Source organism: Prenolepis imparis, unplaced genomic scaffold (genome assembly GCF_030444845.1).
Source record: "Prenolepis imparis isolate NDT839.2.m4 unplaced genomic scaffold, iyPreImpa1.0 SCAF_68, whole genome shotgun sequence".
Taxonomy (NCBI): Eukaryota; Metazoa; Arthropoda; class Insecta; order Hymenoptera; family Formicidae; genus Prenolepis; species Prenolepis imparis.
Genome location: NW_028141226.1, coordinates 54458 through 77296, shown reverse-complemented (window position 1 = coordinate 77296; position 22839 = coordinate 54458). Strand labels below are relative to the sequence as shown.

The 22839-nt window shown below is 37.5% G+C and overlaps 1 protein-coding gene and 2 long non-coding RNA genes across 4 annotated transcripts in view; all 3 read left to right on the top strand.

Moving 5' to 3' along the window:
- LOC145947344 (uncharacterized) overlaps positions 1 to 22839 on the top strand; it is a 93781-nt gene that overhangs the window by 36676 nt on the left and 34266 nt on the right. The gene's annotated exons all lie outside the window — the stretch shown is intronic.
- Positions 13554 to 17339, top strand: LOC145947343 (uncharacterized). The gene is made up of 5 exons (XR_014427148.1): positions 13554 to 16227; positions 16426 to 16539; positions 16905 to 17023; positions 17097 to 17205; positions 17283 to 17339. It is a non-coding gene; the product is annotated as an uncharacterized LOC145947343 (long non-coding RNA).
- Positions 17665 to 20077, top strand: LOC145947342 (uncharacterized). The gene is made up of 4 exons (XM_083057145.1): positions 17665 to 17746; positions 18468 to 18641; positions 19135 to 19249; positions 19388 to 20077. Exon 4 carries the CDS (start codon positions 19567 to 19569, stop codon positions 19966 to 19968), a length of 402 nt encoding a protein of 133 aa, XP_082913271.1. The 5' UTR covers positions 17665 to 17746; positions 18468 to 18641; positions 19135 to 19249; positions 19388 to 19566; the 3' UTR covers positions 19969 to 20077.

Below are 22839 nucleotides of genomic sequence, written 5' to 3'. Positions count from 1 at the left end.
GTAAGTTGATAAATTAAACGCTTCATATATCTTACTTTTGAAAAATGAGGCGATATAATAATTGAATTGAAAGAAATATACCTTTGCAAAATGTTAAATCTATATGACAGCTACGCATATGATCCAATTTCGCATTTGAAGTTTTTATAGTATATGTATGAATACTTTGCACACATCAATTTTGGTGTATTCTTTAAAGTACATCTATTTACAGAGGAACTTTTGATAATGGTCAATTAAAAGCGAATCGTAAATTTTACAATTGAAGTATTACACGACCAAGATTTATCTGTTATGGATCTATCTGTTATTAATGATAATTTATTTACTACTTTTCCTTCTGTATTCATTACCAAAGGTTCAAATGAAGTTGCATTATGATGATATGTAGACTCAAAAAAATAATTTTCAGATGAGGCTGTACGTCTAAATTCGCCACATAATGCAGTTAATTTGTCTTTAATTGTAGAACATTCTGCGACAAGAGTTAAGCTTCTGCTTTCTTCTAATTAAAGTTAATTTTGTATATATTGCGAATAGTATGTACCAACATACAATATTTTCGTTACGGCTTTTAATTATTTCTCAATATGATCTCTAATATTGAGTTTATTTAATGATACTTTTAAGTATTTCTAAAGATTTATGAATTTTTATAGAATTTCTCGACCAGAATTAGAATTATATTTGTGGATTTTTTTTTCTCTTTTTATAAATAAATCTTCTAATAGTGTAATATTTAAATTGCGGATGTATTCCACGCAAAATAGCCCGCAATTGTTAGTCGCTTCTTCCTGTTCCTTCCAAGGACATCCGGACAAAATATATCTTTACATGATGGCTCATGGTATTTCAATGCCTTAGAAATTTTTTGTTCTTTTCAAAGTACCTTTTTTTAATGAATTTAAAATTACTATTAAATAATTTCACTGCAGTACTCCGTTAAAATATCTTTTTTTAAAATTATTAAATAATAATGAGTGTATATACAAGTAGATTAACTATAAGAAAGATTTTTCAAAAAAGTTACTATTTCGAGCTGTTGAAGCGGTATACCTGATAATGATGCAGAGTCCGTATTATACATTTTGAGATTTGCATTGGAAATCATTTTTGTGAAAAAGGAAAGAGATGTAATGATATCTATAGAAATATATATATTCTCGATTTTGGAAGATTTTTCGATATTCTATTTGACCAAAAGAACTCATTAATTTAACTATCCTCGGAACTGCTGGTTGTCTACGTCATCAAAAAAAGGATCTGATTCGTTATATCTTAACGAAGGCAAAAGTATCGGCAAAATATGACAGATTCTCACCCGTTTCTAGTGAATCATGTCCCTCTGATTATAAGTCCCAATATTCCTATGGTACGCACAATGCATATACACACATTTTTTTAATTTGCATATGTAAAATATAAATCAAGAATATATACAATTTAGGAAAAAGATTTTAAAAAATTTTTTTAATTAATTAAAAGATCAATTAAAATAATTATTAATTAAATTTAAATAAAAGAAGATTAGGATTTTGTTATAACTTCCTCAAATAGTGCTTTTACAATAATTGATACTTTAAAATATGCAAATTATTATACATAGTAAAGGTTCCGTCTAAAAATAATAATTAACAGTATAAATGAGCAAAGGAACCAACGCCGTTAGTAAAGCGCAAAAAATAAGTTTATTAAATCTCAATTACATTAATAACATCGCGAACGTTTCTGTCCTTATTAGGACTCTCTTCAGCGCGTAACTATCATCAATAATATTTAATTACATAGAAAATTAAAACATTAGTCAATTAGTTAAAAACGATGTTCTGCAAAGTAATGTCAAAGTCATCAATCCATCGAGTTTTTTTGTTGCTAAGCTGTCAACCATCTTTTATATATTACCATTATGTATGTCGTGGTTAAGAGCATACCTCTATAAATAATATATATCATACGTCTGATACATTAACATAAAATTAAAAAATTAATTAAGAATTACAAGGTAAAAACTCACATGGTAATTATGATGTGCAATCTCACGGACTCAATAAATTAAATCGTATGACACAGTACATGTTTAACTATACAATGATTCGTTCCAAATGAGATCGATATATCGGACAGTTATTTCTTCTACTTAACCGCAAATAATAATAGAGGTGAATTTATTTAAATGTAAATAAACATGACTAGTATCTATTTTAAATCTTAGACAACCTATCTATTGTATTTACATATGCTTCATGTAAGCCATCTGTATCTGTTTGTAAATTCAATCCATTGTTTTGTCTTTTTATAAAAAGCATTTCAGAAATTAATCGTTTGTTATAATTCGGCTCACTATCTAATATTTTTATATCATTCCAATTAAATTCATGATTAAATTCTAATCTATGATCCGTAATCACTGAATGCGTAGACGTATTGCGTTTAATGTGATTCCGATGTTCCTTCATTCTAGTTTGTAATTGTCTACCAGTCTGGCCAATATACGATGCATCGCAATTATTATTGGAACAGGAATACAGTCAGACCGATAGAATATTCCTGTGATGCACTGCATGATTCAAACAAGCTGGATTGTCAGAGATACAAACTTGTTTCTAATTTTACAAAAAATAATGAACTCTATAATTCAGACAGACTTGTGATATCAATCAATCCGAATAAATTTAAAACAGAACAGTCAATATTGGATATTAGGGAAGAATGGTTTAAGAATCTATCCTCGATTCAATTCCCTAAAGAAGTTCAAACCCTTCTTCAATTAGGCGAGAATTTTAGTTTACCTGTAACGAATTCGTCTAAACTTACGATGGAGTTTATTAAGAATATTGAGAATAACATTAGATTTCTTCCGAATAATATACAATTAATAATTAGAAATAAAGCTGCACCTATCATTAATAGATTACCGTTCTATTCACCTCCAAGAAATATTACTAACTCAACATTAAAACGGCTTTGTTCTATTACGAATAGTTTTTTGAAGGATAATCCGAATATTATTATTACCAGAGCAGATAAAGGGAATGTCTCGGTTGCCCTCGATAAAAACGTATATATATACAAAATGGAAAGTATGCTCGGAGACCCTGACACGTATAATATAATTAATAAAGATCCAACGAAAAGATTAACTAACAAACTACGGGAGATATTGACTGTATGGAAAAAGTCGGACTACATATCTAATACCATGTATAGATCATTATATGTAAGTGATGGGAAGTTACCGAGAGCATATGGACTTCCGAAAATTCACAAACAAGACATTCCATTGAGGTTAATAGTTTCTTCATTAAATAGCCCTTTATATTATTTAGCTAGCTACCTCCATAAAATTATGCTCAAGAGTTTTCCAAAAGCACGGAGTCACATAGAGAATAGTTTTAAGTTAGTCGATACGTTGTCTAAGGTTTCCATTGAGGATGACTTTTTATTGATCTCATTAGATGCGGTCTCTTTATTTACGAATATTCCAGTTGAACTCGCAATTGAAAGTGTTCGGAGGAGGTGGGATTGTATTTCAAAAAATTGTACAATCCCATGTGAAAGTTTCATATTCGCTGTGCGCTTTATTCTGGAATCTACATTCTTCATTTTTAATGATACTATCTACCAACAAACCTTTGGAACACCTATGGGATCACCGCTCTCACCCATAATTGCAGACATTGTTCTACAGGATTTGGAAGGGATAGCTTTAACTTATTTAAATTTTACACCGTCTTTTTATGTTAGATATGTGGATGATATAGCGTTAACTGCACCTTCATCAGCTTTAAAACATGTTTTGAATATTTTTAATTCTTTCCATCCGCGTCTGCAATTTACAATGGAAATTGGTGAAGATGATAAACTGAATTTCTTAGATGTTACTTTAATACGAATGAATAATAGATTGATTTTTGACTGGTATCACAAGTCTACGTTTTCAGGTAGATACCTTAATTTCTTATCTCAACATCCGCTATCACAAAAGAAAGGTACTATTATGGGTCTAACAGATAGAGCCATTTTACTTTCTCACCCGACTTTTCAACAAAAAAACTTGAGTCTAATTATTGACATCTTATTGAATAATAATTATCCGTTAGATTTAATTTTTGTAACCATCTATAACCGACTTAAATATTTATTTAACAATCGCATTAACAATACACATAATACTCAGAAGGATAATGAGACTAGTAATGACCGGGGAAAAAAGTTTTTCACAATCCCATACGTTCCTTCTATTTCAGAAAGCTTTAATAGGATAATTGATAATCTGGATGTCAAACTTTCTTATTGTAGTCTGAATAAATTGCATCGTTATATAAAAGTTGGTAAAGATTCAATAACCATGTCATCACATAATAATATTGTTTATAAGATTGAGTGTAATAATTGCGATGCATCGTATATTGGCCAGACTGGTAGACAATTACAAACTAGAATGAAGGAACATCGGAATCACATTAAACGCAATACGTCTACGCATTCAGTGATTACGGATCATAGATTAGAATTTAATCATGAATTTAATTGGAATAATATAAAAATATTAGATAGTGAGCCGAATTATAACAAACGATTAATTTCTGAAATGCTTTTTATAAAAAGACAAAACAATGGATTGAATTTACAAACAGATACAGATGGCTTACATGAAGCATATGTAAATACAATAGATAGGTTGTCTAAGATTTAAAATAGATACTAGTCATGTTTATTTACATTTAAATAAATTCACCTCTATTATTATTTGCGGTTAAGTAGAAGAAATAACTGTCCGATATATCGATCTCATTTGGAACGAATCATTGTATAGTTAAACATGTACTGTGTCATACGATTTAATTTATTGAGTCCGTGAGATTGCACATCATAATTACCATGTGAGTTTTTACCTTGTAATTCTTAATTAATTTTTTAATTTTATGTTAATGTATCAGACGTATGATATATATTATTTATAGAGGTATGCTCTTAACCACGACATACATAATGGTAATATATAAAAGATGGTTGACAGCTTAGCAACAAAAAAACTCGATGGATTGATGACTTTGACATTACTTTGCAGAACATCGTTTTTAACTAATTGACTAATGTTTTAATTTTCTATGTAATTAAATATTATTGATGATAGTTACGCGCTGAAGAGAGTCCTAATAAGGACAGAAACGTTCGCGATGTTATTAATGTAATTGAGATTTAATAAACTTATTTTTTGCGCTTTACTAACGGCGTTGGTTCCTTTGCTCATTTATACTGTTAATTATTATTTAAAATATGCATATTTCACATTTTCTAATGTTGCATTGAATTTAAAAAAAATGTTTGAATTTTAGTTTTTCAGGAGAGAAAGAGAAAGATTGCACAAGCTTCTACATATTCCCCTTTGAGGCCTAATATTGTCCCTATGGATATATTGCATATATGTAGAATATAAATCAAAAATAAAAATTTAAGAAAAAGATTAATTAAATATAAATAAAAGAAGTTTAGATTTTGGTTATACCTTTCCTAAATAGTTTCGCAGTGGTTGATGCACAAAACTGCATCGTAGGCTTCTGTTTTAATCAATATCTAGAAGTTTCGCCGTGTCACCGCTGGGATTTCCGCTGCAAAAGTCGCCATTCTCTTCGGTCCGGCCAGGGTCTATCGCTCCGATCAACAACTGATTATTTCGGCAGTTCAAGTTTGACAGTTGATCCAAGTAGGGATTTAATTTCTCGCTGTAATCCTTGTTCCTCATTATGCGTTCGGCGGTTTTATTATAGTCCACCGTGGGAGTTACTATGTTGTTGAGCATACGGAGAAATTTTTAAAACAACACATACAATTTTATTGCATAATAGGCATTCTGCTCTGGTATTATTAATTTTTTGAAAATTTGTTTTCCACGTATTATTATTTAAAGTAGAAATTTCTTTGTACTCATGGTTCAAATGTGTTTTTAAATAAATAAATCTTTAATTATCTACCATCTCACTCTCGATCTTTCTCTTGTGCGATTATTGTATATATTGAAGTCGAGACGTTTCCAAAACGCTGTAATAAAATATTTTTTTATTAAGTACTTTTTGAATTATAAAACTTGAAAATTACAGTACCGCCGACATTCGCATTACCCAAGATGTATCACGTGGAGGTTGCCCAGTCGGATTTACATCTCGTGTATGTATGTGTGCGTGTGCGTGTGTGTGCGCGCGCGCGCATGCATGTGTTATGTGTCAGCACAGCCAGAGATAAGGATCCCGAAGTTCGTCAGTCCCCCGGTATTTTACGACTCCAAACCCTCTCTGTGCGCACGAGTGTGTGTGTGTGTGTGTGTGTGTGTGTATGTGTGTGTGTTAAATGTAATTAAAGAATTAATGTATTAGGTGTTCAAATTGATGTCTGTTTACTGCTTGACAGTGTGCCAAAATGTAGATAATTTGCACTCTTTGCAGTACATTTTCTAGCATTTCCTGTCCAATTGAATTCGAAACGTCTAATATTCTGGCTCGTAATTTATCAATGTTGGCAGGTTTTGTTTCGTATATCTTGCTCTTCAAATATCCCCAATAAAAATAATCTAGTGGAGTTAGATCTGGTGATCTAGGTAGCCACTTGATTGTACCTCTTCTATCAATTCATTTATTAGAAAATGTTTCATTCAGAAAATCACGAGTCATTACGGCAAAGTGAGCTGGAGCCCCATCCTGCTGGAACCAAACATGTTCAAAAGCAATTCCTGTAATGTTTTGGACATACGTGGCATGACTTCGGTTTTTAATAGGTGTACGTAATTGTGTGCATTTATATTCCCTTCAATAAAAACGGCCCTACAATATGTATGATGACCTATTATCTCAGCCCAAACATTTAGTTTCTGGGAATATTGAGTGTGACAATCCCTCATCTATTGAGGATTATAGTTAGCCCAATATTAAATTTTGACGATTGACAGATCCGTTTAACTCGAAGGTGGCCTCGTCAGAAAAACAAATCCAATTAAAAAATTGGTAGTTCTCATCATTTCCTCGCAAAATTTAATTCTTCTGTCAAAATCATTCTCAGACAGTTCTTGAACGAGTCTCATTTTATACGGGAGGTAATCATGTTTCTTCAAAATGTCTGCGACCGATTTTCGGCTTATATTGCACTGAGCTATTTTCGAAGGAGGCTTATGGGGATTTTCGATAACACTTTGTAGAACTTTCAAAGCTACATCATCGTTACTTGCTGTTTTTGATTTCCCGGATCTTCTTTCATCTGCAACTGAACTTGTTCTTTCGTGAAACTATTCGATAGACAGCAACTTTAGAAATTGGATCGCGATGAGGATATGTGTTACTAAACAGATTCGCGACGTCTTGATAGAATCTCATTTTATCATTATACCCTCGCATCATAAGAATATAGTAATTCTCTCTGTATGAGTTAGATGCATTTTTAAAAGTAATCAGATATGTAATGGTACAATCGTAGAAAAATTAAAGATTTTATGTAGAAAAAGTGATAAGGAATGACGGATTTCTCAGATATTATTAAATTGTACGAGTATGAAGTTCGCGTTCTTCTGCCTTCATATTTTCAGGATAATAATAACGCAGGGCGTGTAATGGTCCAAATATGATTTATTTTCGACGGTGCTAATAAATAAATAAGAAAAAAATATTTTTATGCGATTTATCCTCCAGTCCGAAAGCTTTCAGTAACTCGAATAAGCGCATCGGCATATAATTAACACTGTCGATGAATTTTGTATGTCGTTAATTTTGAAATTAGTTAATGTTCCTTGGGGAGATAGGCCCCCGGGGTGCAATATAAAAAATAAATTCATTAGCGGGGGACAATCACTCCCCCCCCAACCCATCTCTGAACACTATATGCAATTAAACGCATGAGGGAAGCCTAAGCTCCTCAGAGTCAAGAGTTAAAAAGCTGATATGAAAATTGACCCGGTCGACTGACCGGGGCGATGTATTGTATATAATTTCTAAAAATTTACCTTTAAAAAAAGGTAAAAAGAAACGCCAAGTATAAGCACGCCAGTAATGAAAAATTACCCATTGCAAACTCATGTAGAATCGTACGAAAAATTACTCATTGCAAACCTATGTAGAATCGTATGAAAAATTACCCACTGCAAACCCATGTAGAATCGCACAAGAAAAATAATAATATCAAAAAAATTGCGCCATGTAAAAGTAGAAACTTGTATCAGTGAAAAATTAAAGTTGCAAACCCATATAAAGTCGTATATAGACTTCTCTTCACGCTGAAAGTTGTATGAAAAATTACCTACTGCAAACCCATGTAGAATCGTAATAATAAAAAAAGGATAATTCAAACACAAAAAAATTAAAAATTAATAGAAAAATTAAAAATTATTACAAATTAAAAAATTTAAAAAAAATTGGTGCTGCTAAATTAAACAATTTGTTAAAGTTAATTTTGAAATTTGTTTTGAAATTTTGAAATCGACGACGAGAGAATAAAGAATTTCTAATTTTTTTGTAAATAATTAATATATAATTTTATTGTGAGTAAACTTACGTGAAGATTCTGCCTTGGATTCTTCTTCCGCTTGTCGTCTTTGGGTGAGGAAAGCCAGTTTTACAGGGGTGTTATTCGCTATGAATAATTAATAACGATTGAAAATTTAACTTTATAATATAATCACGGTTGCAATTTTCTCATCAAAAGTATAGAATAAAATAATTACCTAATAACTGTATCCTTCGATGATCGTGTTGGAAACTTTCACGCATAAGTATTATTTCAGCGGCATTGTTTAACAAGACCACCGAAATGCCCCAATCTATATAAAATTCCGAGTGAAAAATTGGGGCTCAAGCTAATTTCGTAGAAATATTGTAATTATTAAGCGACCTTTTTCCGTCAGCTACGATAAATACGAAATAGCATTTATGATCAGCACTAAACTCGCGGCTAAAATTACGCATTCAAATATTAAATTTTTGAGAGCTGTCATTTTTTCTACTCACTCACACGTTTACACATAACTTACAGAGCATTAATACAACGCACTAATATGATATGTCGCAACGCGCACATTTACGAAAGTGTAATTTACTTCGGACAATGTCAAACTCAAAATGTTTATTTTCTATTACACAATACGAAATTTATCGAGTTGACTCTGATTGTTGGTGAATTTTAGCAACAAGCTACCGGAATAAGTGCTTAAATATACAATAGCACTGTTTTTGCATTACGATAATACTTTTTCTAAATATTTTGCAACTTGAGAAATAATACATAATTGTTTTTTGTTTCATCATAATCACATATTTGACGGCGTTACATTGTTTATTTTTATCAAATATATGATTAGGAATATTTAATATATCTTTTTGTAATTTTCTAACCTTATAATGGTCAGATTGCTCTTCTTATTTTCGTAAATGAATTACTTTTATCACTTCTTGTTGTATCTTCAAAACATTGTTTTTTTACAACATTTCGTAGCTGGACAAAATCACGCTTTCTATGCATTTCTTGCTGAGTTGTCTCTATACTACAACTCCCCAGACAGCCATATCTGTTTGAACAGATTTTGTCAAACGTCTGTTATATATTTTTGCTAGCAAAAAAACTGCAGATTGTATACAAAATCTGTTATATGAAATAATGATAGCAGAATGTTGGCAGAAATGTTACAAAACCTGCTGACATAATTTGGTAGCAAGTCAGCAGCATAAACCAAGTAGGATTTGTATAAAATTATCATAGCAGATTGGCGGCAGAAACCGAGCAGGATCTGCTGGGAATCTGCGCAACGTAGATTGACGGCAGAAATCGAGCAAGGTTTGCGTGCGCATAATCTGATGACAAATTGACAACAGAATCTGCATTTTGCAGTTATTTAATAGTTCCTTCGCTTACCGCTATGCGATGTATTTTCTCGCAATCAAATTTCTGTTAAAAATACATATAAAGTCTGCAAAAGTCGTGGCCTATTATTAAAGGATTTAAAGTACATTTCTATCAGTTTTAAACTAATTGGAATCAATAGGATAAATGGAAAATTATCCATTTACTTCCTATATTGATTTATTTCCTATTCATTTAAAGCATAAAGCAAGAATTTAATTCTCATATAAATAATTATATCTTAAATTTTAAAATTAATTTATTTTTACAATTTATTTTATTATTAAAATTTAATTAAATTGAACATTTGTTATATGAGATATAACTACGATATAACATATATGTTATACATTAAATGTCATATTTATGAAAAGAAAATTATAATTAATTGATAACATCTTATGCATCTGTTATATTTATTAAAAAATATTCAATTTTATTAATATATTTATGTTCAAATTGCAAGAAACTGCAGGTCCTGCTCGCAAATTGCTGTCAGATTGTGTGTTTGAAACTAAGAGAGCGCATTATTACAAAATCAATTATCGTTACATGAAAATATTCGGCATTGCCCTGCGCACATGTTTAGATTCGACAGTCACCTTCAAGGCTGTCGTAAATAATTGTCGACAGTAAAATTGTCAACTCGAGTCATTAAACGGAACAAAACATCTAGCATCTTAACAACAATACATGCCAAAAGTCACCTCGTCGTTCACCGTATCGCGCTAAATCCTATCTAGAAACGTCTAGAAAAATCGCGCGTATAAAAGCAACGAGCGCGCAAAGAGCAGCGCCAGATTGCTTTTCGTATTCGCTATCGAAAGTCGTCGCGCCGTATTATATTCATATTCAATCGAAGGTGCTTACTTCGAACTACCGCGGGTGCATTTGCGAGTTATTAATAATACGAATTGTGTCCTTTTTTTATTATATATATTTGTACTTTCTTTTTTGTCTGAAATATATCGTGTAGTGTCAAGATTGTGCAATACTTTACTTGCGGTGTCCAAACAACCTTGCCCTTCATGTAACATTGCTGGTCCTTCGAGCCGGATCTTTTTTGATGTGTCCATTCTCCAGCGGTCCTCTTCCGCGACGGGCTCTCATAGGAGTCAATGCATTCACGTGCTTGTGAGCGTGCATCTTGCAGTTCGGTTGCTTCGCCGTTGGTTGCACCGCCGCGTCGCCGGTCCACCATGAGCATGGATGCCGACGCTTTGTTGAGGAGTCAACAGGATCTCCATGGTCGCATTGCCCGAGCCTACGAATATTTGAAGAAGTCAGGCACTGTCAAAATCACCGTAGGAGTGATCGAATCACGCTTACAAACCTTGGAAGCGCATTGGAACAAATTCGAACAGAATCATGAGGAATTGTGCAGTACTCACTGGAATTTGGTATCGAAGCGAGATTATATTAAAGCAGATTACTACGGATGCGTAGAAGAAGCATTTACGGTCCAAAGAGGCACGCTCATGGACTGTTTGAGCTCACTCAAGAGTGCAATGGCGCCGCCGGAGACACCAGATCCACCCCCTCCTCCGCGGCGGACGCTCCCTCGCATTCAGCTTCCAATATTCTCCGGCAAGTATGAGGAGTGGCCGGCGTTTCGCGACCTTTTCCGATCGCTCGTGGTAACCGACTCAGCTGTGTCCAGCGTGGAACAGCTATTTAACCTGAGATCCAGTGTGAAAGGGGAAGCCGAGAAGATGATCCGGAACATACTCACGACTGATGCAAATTTCGACCGGGCGTGGTCTATGTTGGTCAACCACTACGAAAACAAACGGCTTCTGGTGAGGTCCTGTCTGTCGTCCTTCCTTGCAATACCTAAAATGAAGAATGAGTCAGTTGGAGACTTGAAACGTATTTTTCATGGGATGTTGAATACTGTCGGAACGCTAGGCAGCATCGACCGCCCAATCACGGATTGCACGGCTCTACTCGTGCACCTCATAGTCGAAATGCTCGACTCGCGCTCGCGGCGGGACTGGAAAACTGCGATAGGCGAAACATCCGACCCCCCGTCGTACGAGACACTTAAGATATTTCTCGAGTATCGAATGCGCACACTGGAAGCGTTGCATCCTGCAAAGGGCGAGTCGAGCGAGGCATCCGGAAGCAAGTCGAATGCTTGCACGAAATCAGCAAGGTCGCATGTAACGCAGAAGATGATCAAGAAGGGAGGTCTCTGTCAAGGAGATCACTACATCCTGTTCTGCAGTGAGTTTCAAAGGAAGAAGCCGACGGAGAAGAAGACGTTCGTGGAATCCAATCATCTGTGCCCCAACTGCCTAGGTAAACATCAGCTCGCAGATTGCCAATCGAAGAAGTCCTGTGCCGCATGCAACGCGCGGCACCACTCGTCAACGCATGACGCGTACGCGCCTGAAACCAAATCGTCCGCTACCGTCTCGTCTCTCCACGTGCAAAGCCACAATACGAAGGAAGCTACAGTGCTCCTAGCAACCGCACGCGTCAATGTCTCGGACCGTCAACCATGCATCAGGTGCGCGCGATGATCGATTCCGGTTCTGAGGTATCACTGGTTACCGAAGCTCTTGCACAGCGTTTCCGCCTTCAACTGCACACGTTTCCATCCTAGGCATCGGAGGGCGACGCATAACCTTGAAGCCGGGAGTTTCAGCCCAATCTTCAGCGGATCACACGGGGACTCCGAATATACAAGCAGCAAAACATGGAAAACGAGTAGCGGAAGGTACCGGCGAAATTAATAATAATGGGCTGTAATTGATTATTCCGCGATCCAAATAGATTCCAGAGCGCGAACGAGGCGGAAAATAACAAATCTAGCGGAAAGTGTAGATACGCCACACTTCTTATATATTGAGCTACACCCTAGTGCACTTGCAGAGAAACCACAAGTATTTCTTTTAGTTCTGGCTCAAGGAGCAATATTTAATTTTGTTTTTACATATGTAATGACCGTAGGAATCGCGATTCACGATATTATTATATTTAAGGGGACTTTATCCCAAACGATATTCAGTTCTCTAGTAGTAGCGGGTGCAAAACCGATAGTTTCCAAGCACCGAGTAAAATATAACTTTATTTTAGCTAACCGTGCAAACGCAGGACTCGCGTTTCGCGAAAAAGATTTTATTTACAAGAGTTTACTCTTGACGAGTACATGTTATTTAATTATAACGCGCTCAACAATTATCATTCCGCACAGCGGGCGATATTTTAATTTATGCCATAACGACCGGGAAGACGTAGGACACGCGACCGGCGTATTTTATTATCTTAAGTTATTCGCGATAATATTAGTTTATTCTGTAACGTCCGGGAAGACGTAGAACACGCAACCGGCGTATTTTGTTATTTTATGTTATTCGCGATAATATTAGTTTATTCTGTAACGTCCGGGAAGACGTAGGACACGCGACCGGCGTATTTTATTATTTTATGTTATTTGCGATAATTTTAGTTATACTGTGACGTCCGGGATGACGTAGGACACGCAACAGGCGTATTTCTTTATTTTATGTTAGCATTTAATTATATTTGCAATATTAATTTAAGAATAAATAATTTATGTTATCTTTATTATTTTAGTTACTCGCGAAAGCATATAATTAATTTTTCGCGGAATCTCTTTGTCATGGACCGTTGCGTCAGCGAACAAAGAGCGGCGGTAGGCGGAGCTTCGGTCAGCAGAATCTGCTGACAAAACACAAGCTCAATGCGGACGCAGTTGATGTCAATCTGCCTCAATACTCTGATTGAATTTGCTGCCAATCTGCCGACATACTGCTAATATTTTGCTTACTGGGTCTTAACTTTTTGCATAGATTGCGAAACAAATAATTGATATATTCAATATTTGCACGGTCACCATTTGTTCGCGGTATGGTCTCTATTATCATCGATGGTCTGATATACGCTGCTATTACCATTAATAGCAGTTCTATAAATCATTCCATGCATTTCCAGGTTACTTTTAAAGCCTTTTATAATAGTATCGCTCTCCATGTTGTGGAGCTTGTGTTACGATCGAAATTTTTGTAGCATTTATGATTTCTTGATTCGATTTAGTTTTGTTCCACTACACTACATTACATATCGTGCAAAATTTATTGCGGACACCGACGAAGGAATCTTTTTTGTGCAGTAACCAATTGTAACATCAACGCCGGAAAGAGAATCGTAGGCGTTGATGTCTTCATCCAATTATTGTCCACTATAACAGTTATATACCGAATACAGTTTTGTTTCTTTTCTTTCGAGATCGAGTTGCTTTTCAACTTTGCTAGTCATTTTTATATTTTCCACGGTTGTTTTCTTAAAACCATTGATTAAATTTTTTCAATATTTAATATAAGTTTTATCGGACATGCATGGAATATTCATGGCTGCACATAGCTCTCTTCCAGAAGGATAAAACCAATTCCAACTGTAAAATCCTGTGTCCACGATCCGAGAATTCGGTCCAAGTTCTCGGACCGAGAAAAAGTTACTAAAACTCGGATCGTGGACACACCGAATTTGGATGCAAAACTCGAATAGAAAGCTCGGATGAAAAAATGCGTCGCGTCCCATTTTTCCATACTAGTTGCTAGGTTTATATCAATTTAATTTCTTGTTGTCAACATTATTACTTTATAAATAGCTAATAAATGTTGGTGAACGTGACATTGGATAATAGAAATGTAATTTTTATAACTTTTAATAATTTTTTCTTTATTTTTTTACATATTCGACTATAAGCCATCTAGAGTCGTCAAAGTACAACTATTTCTATTCGAGAACTTGAATCGAGAACTCGGACCGATTTCTAGTATCGTGGACACAGGCCTTAATAGTTCCTGTTACAGCAGCCTTATTAATATTTAATGTTTTCGGCTCTGTAGGTTTAGGAGTGGAATTATGTGCACAATCGAATTCGATCAGTCGACTTCTAATGCGTTTCTACTCTACAGTTTTTTTGTCAAAAATCCAATGATAAATAAGCATGAACTAAGAAAACTGTAGAGCAGAAACGCATTAGAAGTCGACTGATCGAATTCGATTGTGCACGTAATTCCACTCCTGATCAGATGTTGGCTTCATAATTACACATTTGGAATTTGAAGAATTGAGTCATTAACTCACGCTGACGAGATTTTATGAGTTTCCAATCTTTAAATTGCACTCTATTCCTCGCCCATAATTATTAAATATTCTGTAGATTTTATTTTATAAAAGAAATATTGACAATGCGATCTTGTTTTGCTTGGACAGGCTTTCAGGCATGGTTTCCTGGATACAATTTATATTCAAACGGCTATTATAGATAAGGTAATCGTAATAAAGGAAGAAAACTTTGCTATAGTAATGTAATATAATGATGCTATGATAATAACATAATTGTGTGATAGAGCGCCTTTAAAGTAATACAAGCAAATGAGAAATAATATTTTCTCACTATATTAAAGTTACAAATCTATATAGTCTATATAAATCTATATACATTATTGATTAATGATTCAATAAATAATAAAAAGAAATTATCGATGTGTTATATTGTAAGTAACCGACCGAGAATAATTTCAATAAACTGGATTAGAATGTCGAGGATGGTGTGTTATTTATTTATCAAAGGTGTAGTCCGGATGAGGAAGCGTGGTCAAGGATAGCACTGAATATACTTGATCTATATACTTGAACGTAAAACAACGAAAGGTTTATTCAGAAGAATATACACTTGACGACTCTCGCAGAACTTAACTCGCTCGCTTCTCGAAGGAGAGTCTCCTCCGATCGCGCTCTCCTGAGCTCTCTCGTGTCGGAGCACGAGACGCCTATGCGCGCGCATGCGCCACCCGGTATGTGGTGGCAGCAACTATCGGGCGTAGAAATATACATATATTTCTTACAGCTCGGCCATCTTGGCGTTGCCACCGTCTCGGTGGTAAGTCAGGAGTGCTGTTTTACCGGCACCGTATTTTACAATAATTGCGTTGTTATACAATATTGCACAAAGTCACGCGCGCTCGATTGCTATTACGCACATCCAGGGACTTGTGGTTGTGGTTTACACATCATTTGGACGAGGATATTTGTTTCTCTACGTTATTTACAAGGTTTGTATTGTACTGTCAGTATACTGTCTTTGTCTTACTGCTATAAATGTTACACTGATTTACAAAATAATATTCTTAAACTCTAAGATCTAACGAAAAGTTAATAGAATTATTGTCCTTGATTATTTTCCGGATCCTTTATCCGTATCCACGGCTTGAGCCTGTCACTTGAGAGGATTGTGTCCATCGGTCTGGTTGTCAAACTGAAGCCGGGGATGTCACGGATGACATATCGATTATTTCCAAGGCTCTTGGCGACCAGGTAGGGACCTTTGTATTTCGTTTTTAATTTAGAATTGACTCCAGGTGTGGGACGCGTATCCCTTACTGCTACATAATCGCCTTCACTGTATATTGAGGGTTTCACGCTGCGCTTGTCACGATACATTTTGTTATAATTACGAACTTCTTCTGTTGCCTGAAGGGCTGCTTCTCTATTAATCTCTCTCTCCTTTTGCAGATCCGAGTCAACATCTACTAGGGCTTGTGTAAAGCTTGCGAAAGGAAAATCAACGTGGCTACGCTGATCATAGCCAAGCAAGAGTTTTGAGGGACTCGCTTTGATGCTTGAATGGTGTGTATTATTTATAATATACTGTAACGTCCCCAGATATTGACTCCAGTCTGAGGGAGAGTCGAGTAGTTTAGTGAGAGAGCTTGTGACAAATCTATTGACTCTCTCCACTATACCATTGGCCCAGGGTGCCGCCACTGCTATTTTCCGGTGCTTTATTTTTTTCTTTTTAACATATCCTGCAAATTCATGCGATGTGTAGGCCGTGCCTCTGTCTGTCACTAATTCTATCGGTTTCCCAAATAAGTTAAATAATTCTTCCATATGATCTATAGTTTCTTTAGACCCTGTAGACCTTGTCGCAAATAACCAAGTGAATCTAGTGAAAGCATCCACGATAACTAATATATGTTTGTGATTTCTAGGTGTAGCCTGCAGCGGACCGAGATGGTCAGCGTGGAGGATTTGCAGTGGGGCACTGGGCAAAGGATATAGTGCAGTCTCCGCCTCAAATCTATGTGTAGAACTATTCGACATAAGGCAGGTAAGGCAATTTTCTAAATAGTCATATGTTTTCTTACACATGGAAGGAAACCAATAATTTTGTTTTATTCCAGAGAGGGTTTTCTCTGCACCGCAGTGTGCCATATCATCGTGGTAAGCTCGCAGAATGCTTATCACCATGGATTCTGGCACCACGAATTTTTCGCTATTGTCTTCACATCGGTAAACTAGTCCGTCTATTAATTTAAAACGTTTGTCCTCTCGCATTTCCAGATTTTGACTAATTTCTTTGATTTTAGGATCAGTTAACTGGCGGAATTCGAGCTCGCGCTCGAGGGGAAGCTCATTGACGTAGGCTATGCTACGGCTAAGGGCGTCGACGTGGGACATACGCGTGCCGGGCCGGTGAGTTATCTCAAAGTTGTAATTTTGAAGAGCTAGCGTCCACCTAGCTATTCGTGGGTTAAGATTCGCTTTTTTGACCGCGTAAACAATCGCATTACAATCTGTTACGATGGTAAAATTTATACCGTATAGATATAAGTGGAAACGCTCTATCGCTCGCACGACCGCTAGCATCTCCAACTCATAACTATGGTATCTGCTTTCAGCATCCTTGGTGGCCTGGCTGAAATATGCTACCGGAGCCCAGGACCGGTCGGGCTGCTTTTGAAGCAAGATCGCGCCGAATCCTGTACTGCATGCATCGGTGTGCAATTGTGTTTCGGCGGCTGGATTATACAGCCGCAATACCGGCGCCGAGGTGAGTTCCGTTTTTAATTTATTGAACGATTCGACACACGCGTTGTCAAAGTCAAAAACAACGTCTTTCTTTAAAAGGTTTTGCAGCGGACGCGCTTTTCCCGCGAAATTTCTTATAAACCGCCGAAAATAATTTACGAGACCTAAAAACCGTTGCAGTTGCAAGCGATCCTTCGGTTGACTATATTTTTTCACCGCTTCCGTGTGTCGTGAGTTTAACGTTATTCCTTCCTGCGATACTATATATCCGAGGAACTCAATTTTTCTTTTGAGAAATTTGCTTTTTGACAAATTCAATTGAAATCCGTATTTCTTGAGAATTAACGTGACTTTCTTTAATATTGCTATATTTTCTTCGACCGTCTGGGACGGGATGAGCACGTCGTCCATATACACGATTACCTTATCTTCTCTAATCAACGGATTTAATATTTGAAACAATCTTTTTTGAAATTCGGCCGGGGCTTCGCTATACCCGAACGGTAAAAACTTGTATTCGAACTGCCCCGGGGTCGCGAATGCAAAGTATTTCGTTGAATCCTCGTGTACCTGAATCTGATGAAAGCTGTCTTTTAAATCCAGTAAAGAGAATACTCTCGCATCCCCGAGTCTTGCGAGACATTCCTCTATTACCGGGAAGGGGAATTTTTGTTTTATAATTCGACTATTAAGCGGCCGCAAGTCAACGCATAATCTCATGCTACCGTCTTTTTTCCTTACAGGGACGACCCTGGCGCAATAAGGCGAGACGCTCGGCTGGATTATGCCGCGTCGGAGTAGGTCATCCACAACCCGGCGCATCTCGAGACGTTCGCTATGGGCGAATCTCCGCGGGGCATACGCGTAGACGGATTCGTCCTTGATCCGGACCTGTACCGCGTACCCGTCATTTACTGGTACGACCTGCTTATTTTCAATTTCTGTTATTGCAATTTTCAATTGTTTTTCTGTCTCCGAATCAAAGTCAGTCGCAAGGTTGTCTATTGTCTGCTCTATAGCGGTATTTTGATCCTCTACGCACAAAGGCAGGCAGGCAAACAACTCGACCGTGTTTTTCTGCCCTTGTGCGGTAGGCCTGAGGACCAATGTTAGCTTTTCTTTTGTCAAGAAATCGCGACCTAATATAAAGTCGGCTTGGAAGAAATCGCTGTTCATAACAAATAAAGTTAAGTCGAACAAAATTCCGGGCATTTTTTCTAGAGATATTTGTACCGAGACTCTTCCAAAAGTTTCCAAAGATTGGTCGCTTAAATTTTTTAATACGCGATCCGACGGATTTAATTTAACACCCGTGGGCTTTATGTATTTACAATAAACGCTATATTTAACGAACGAGACGGGGCTTCCCGTATCTATTAACGCTAACCATTTTTTCCGCTCACCCAACAGGCTGTCTACGCAAACGAGAGGGTCCTCGACGACGAGCCGGTGATGTGCGTCCCCGACGGCTGCCACTACGTCCGCCTGGAGGCTTTCCTCGGAGACCCCGGCTGCCACCGCCGAAGTAAATACTGCTTTCTGCGCCTTAGCTTCCTTTTTCTTGAGGAGGGGGCAATCGAAACGACGATGGCCCTTCTCCTTGCAATAAAAACAGCTAGCTTCACTTCTGCATTCTTTATGTCCATGACCTCTCTTTCCGCAGTTCCTGCAGGTGGAGTCCTTCGCCTTGGCCGTCGGGTTGGTCGTCGCCGGTTTCTTGTCCAGGTCTCCCATGCCCTGGGTGATCCGGCGCATATGCTCCAGAAAGACGTCTACCGTCTCCGCCAACACCGAGAGCGCAATGCCTCTTAGCGACGGCTGCGTGATTCCGCTTACCAGCAGATGTATCTGGTCCGTCTCGGCAAGGTCTGCTCGATGCATAATCGCCAATTTATGTATGGCATATTCATCGAAGGTCTCCATGCCCGACTGCCATTTCCGGGCTTCGATGCGCTGCATCACCTTGAAGAAGGGAACCTTCTGATCGAACATCTTAATCATCTCGTCGCGGAGGCCGATCCACGATTCAACTGCTGCTCCGCTCTGGACGTCGAACCACCGGCGAGCCGATCCGGACAGCTTGCTCGAGGCTGCCAGCAGCGCGACTCCGTCGCTAACTCCGTGGACCAGGGTCACCTTTTCGACTCTCCGGATCCACGTGCGGACATTGTCCTCCTCCTTACCAGCGAACTCTGGGATTTGGGAGGCCAATGCCTGGATTGCAGGGCCGGACGACCACGTTGATCGTCCCTCAGAAATCGGAGGAGATCCCGCCGGCGAGCGCAATGGTTCTCGCTCCGGCGGTCCTCGGATTGGAGCACTGTTTCCTGCTGGTGCTCCAGGATTGCTTCGAGCCGCCAACACCTCTAGGAGTTGAGCGAAGCTTCTTTGTTGCTCCTCGAAGAAGCACCTTTGGTCTTGCCGCTCTTCATCCTGCCGTCGGATTACTCCTTGGAGGGCGGCGACCACCTGTTGAAGGGGGTCCATTCGTTCCGACGGGCTAGCCATGCACGTCGGAGCTGTTCTTCCCGAAGGGCCCGCTCTTCCCGAAGGGCCTGCTCCTTGCAACGGGACCTCTCTATTCTCGGAGCTTGCCTCGTTTACGGCAAGTCCTATTAGGTCCTCTACCGGAGCGTTGCTCTGGAAATGGCTTATCAAGGTTTCGATAAGCTCCAACTTCCTTCCTGTCGTAGGCAGCCTATACTTAGCTGCTTCTTGTCTCAATTGCTCCACTGTGAGCTTTTCTAACGCCGCGCGATCCATCGCTGTATCGAGTGATCCGTATCCCACTTCTGAGATGTAAGTAACCGACCGAGAATAATTTCAATAAACTGGATTAGAATGTCGAGGATGGTGTGTTATTTATTTATCAAAGGTGTAGTCCGGATGAGGAAGCGTGGTCGAGGATAGCACTGAATATACTTGATCTATATACTTGAACGTAAAACAACGAAAGGTTTATTCAGAAGAATATACACTTGACGACTCTCGCAGAACTTAACTCGCTCGCTTCTCGAAGGAGAGTCTCCTCCGATCGCGCTCTCCTGAGCTCTCTCGTGTCGGAGCACGAGACGCCTATGCGCGCGCATGCGCCACCCGGTATGTGGTGGCAGCAACTATCGGGCGTAGAAATATACATATATTTCTTACAATATATTCGATTGTATAGCGCGCGGACGTAATACGAACGTACGCGGTTAAATCTAAATACCACCTTTAGGAGAGCTCATGCGCGGGGGTTTAAGGATCGTGTGTGCGTGTACGAAGGAGGAGAAGCGAGTTGCTATTACATACGTGTTCCGACCGGACGTATCGTACTTATCCCGTTATTCTCCCAGTATTCTAACTACTTGTAATTGGGATACCTGTACACATTTTATATTGTCTAATAAATGAAATACACAACACGATGATTATTAATTACAACAAATAAGAAATAAAAAATATTTTCTCACTCTTAAGGGGGACACCAGGGTAACCACTCAAAAAGTAAAGGTGTTTTTAGAAATTTTTTTCAAAGAAACTGTACAACGAATCTTTCTGTGACTTTCTGAATATTTTATTAAATGTATTTAAACAATAGAAATAATCTTTTCTAATTAATTTGGAGCCCATATATTCACTGTCCAGAGCTCGAAAGTCAGCGTTCCAAAAAAAAGTTGGTGGTCGCGTTGACAGCATTTCAGCCATACAATTCATCTGAAATGAAAATCCAAAATATTTATGAACTATATACCAACGACTATTACCTGACGTAGAAAAAAAATAAAATTATGAAAAAATGACAAAATGGCAAACCTTTGAAAATAAATAGACGAAAAAATAAAGCCCTTTCATTGATAAAAAAATTAAAAGGGAGTAATAAAAAAAATCCTACATCGGGTAAAAAAGAGATGGATTTTGTGAACAAATTTATATTATTGCGACCTTAATTATAGTAATCGGATGCACAATTTTTTAGATCTATTGTGAATGCGGTTAAAAAAGTCCTTTTTGAGAAAAATGCGCTTAAAGTTTCAGTAGTCATTCATTCGAAAATAAAAAATTAAATTAATTAACTTATTTCTAATCAGCTATTCCTGAACCATATAACAGCTTTTCAGCATTCGAGTTTTCGTTGGCATTGTTGTTTTTATCTCTTTTAGCTTGCAAACGCTTCTCGTGCGTGTTTTCTCACGCGTGACACTCGGCCATAATGGTACGTTTCGTGTCCATTGTACAATATTGATACAAAGGGCATGTTCCGATATTACTGCCCGTACTGAAAATCTATAGTTTACGTTACGTATATTATATATTTTCAGTACTGGCAGCAATAAAATAGGAACATGGGGAAAGTTTCGCATATCCTCACGCCTAATATCTCCAGAACATTCATCAGACTTGTATCTTGTATGTCCATCATTAAATAATATTGTGGCAATGTTAGCAGCAGTTTTTATTGTAAAAGAGCCGTTAAACGATGTCTTCAGCACAAACTTCCAAATGATAATAGCGTTGAAACTCTCGTTATTATTTTGATTAAAAATACTGCTTGTATTCAGACAATATCCTTTTTGCTTTTGCTTGCTGTCACGAGCATCAAGAGTCTTCGCACAATTTTGATGCTGAAGAATTTTTTCGGTAGAAATTTTATGAAAGAAAAATTAGTAAACAAACTCTAATAACGTTAAAATATAAAAATAAAAACCGGCTATAGAGAGCGGATACGGGTCAAAGCGCGAACAATAAACATTTGTCTTAAACACAAGAAAGATTTTATTAATTCAAAAACCAAACGTTTCGACCCCTCTTCGGGTCATTCTCAGTGACTACATGAAACAGATACATACAATAATTAGCAAGTGCCAATCGTGCGACCGAAATACGCGGTATCCCACGAAACACCAAACACCATTCTCTCTACGAGACGCCTCTGATCGGTTACAGCCGTATAGAGAATGGATGTGTGTCGTATGTGCACCACAAATCACTATGAAAACAAGTGTTAAAAAACTAAAGCTGAGACAAAAGAGTGAACTTAATTCTCGAGAGGTACTCATCGAGAGAGCGCAAAGGCATACGAGGGAGCACGCGACCGATCCGCACTTGTCAAAATATCCATCGCGAGTAATT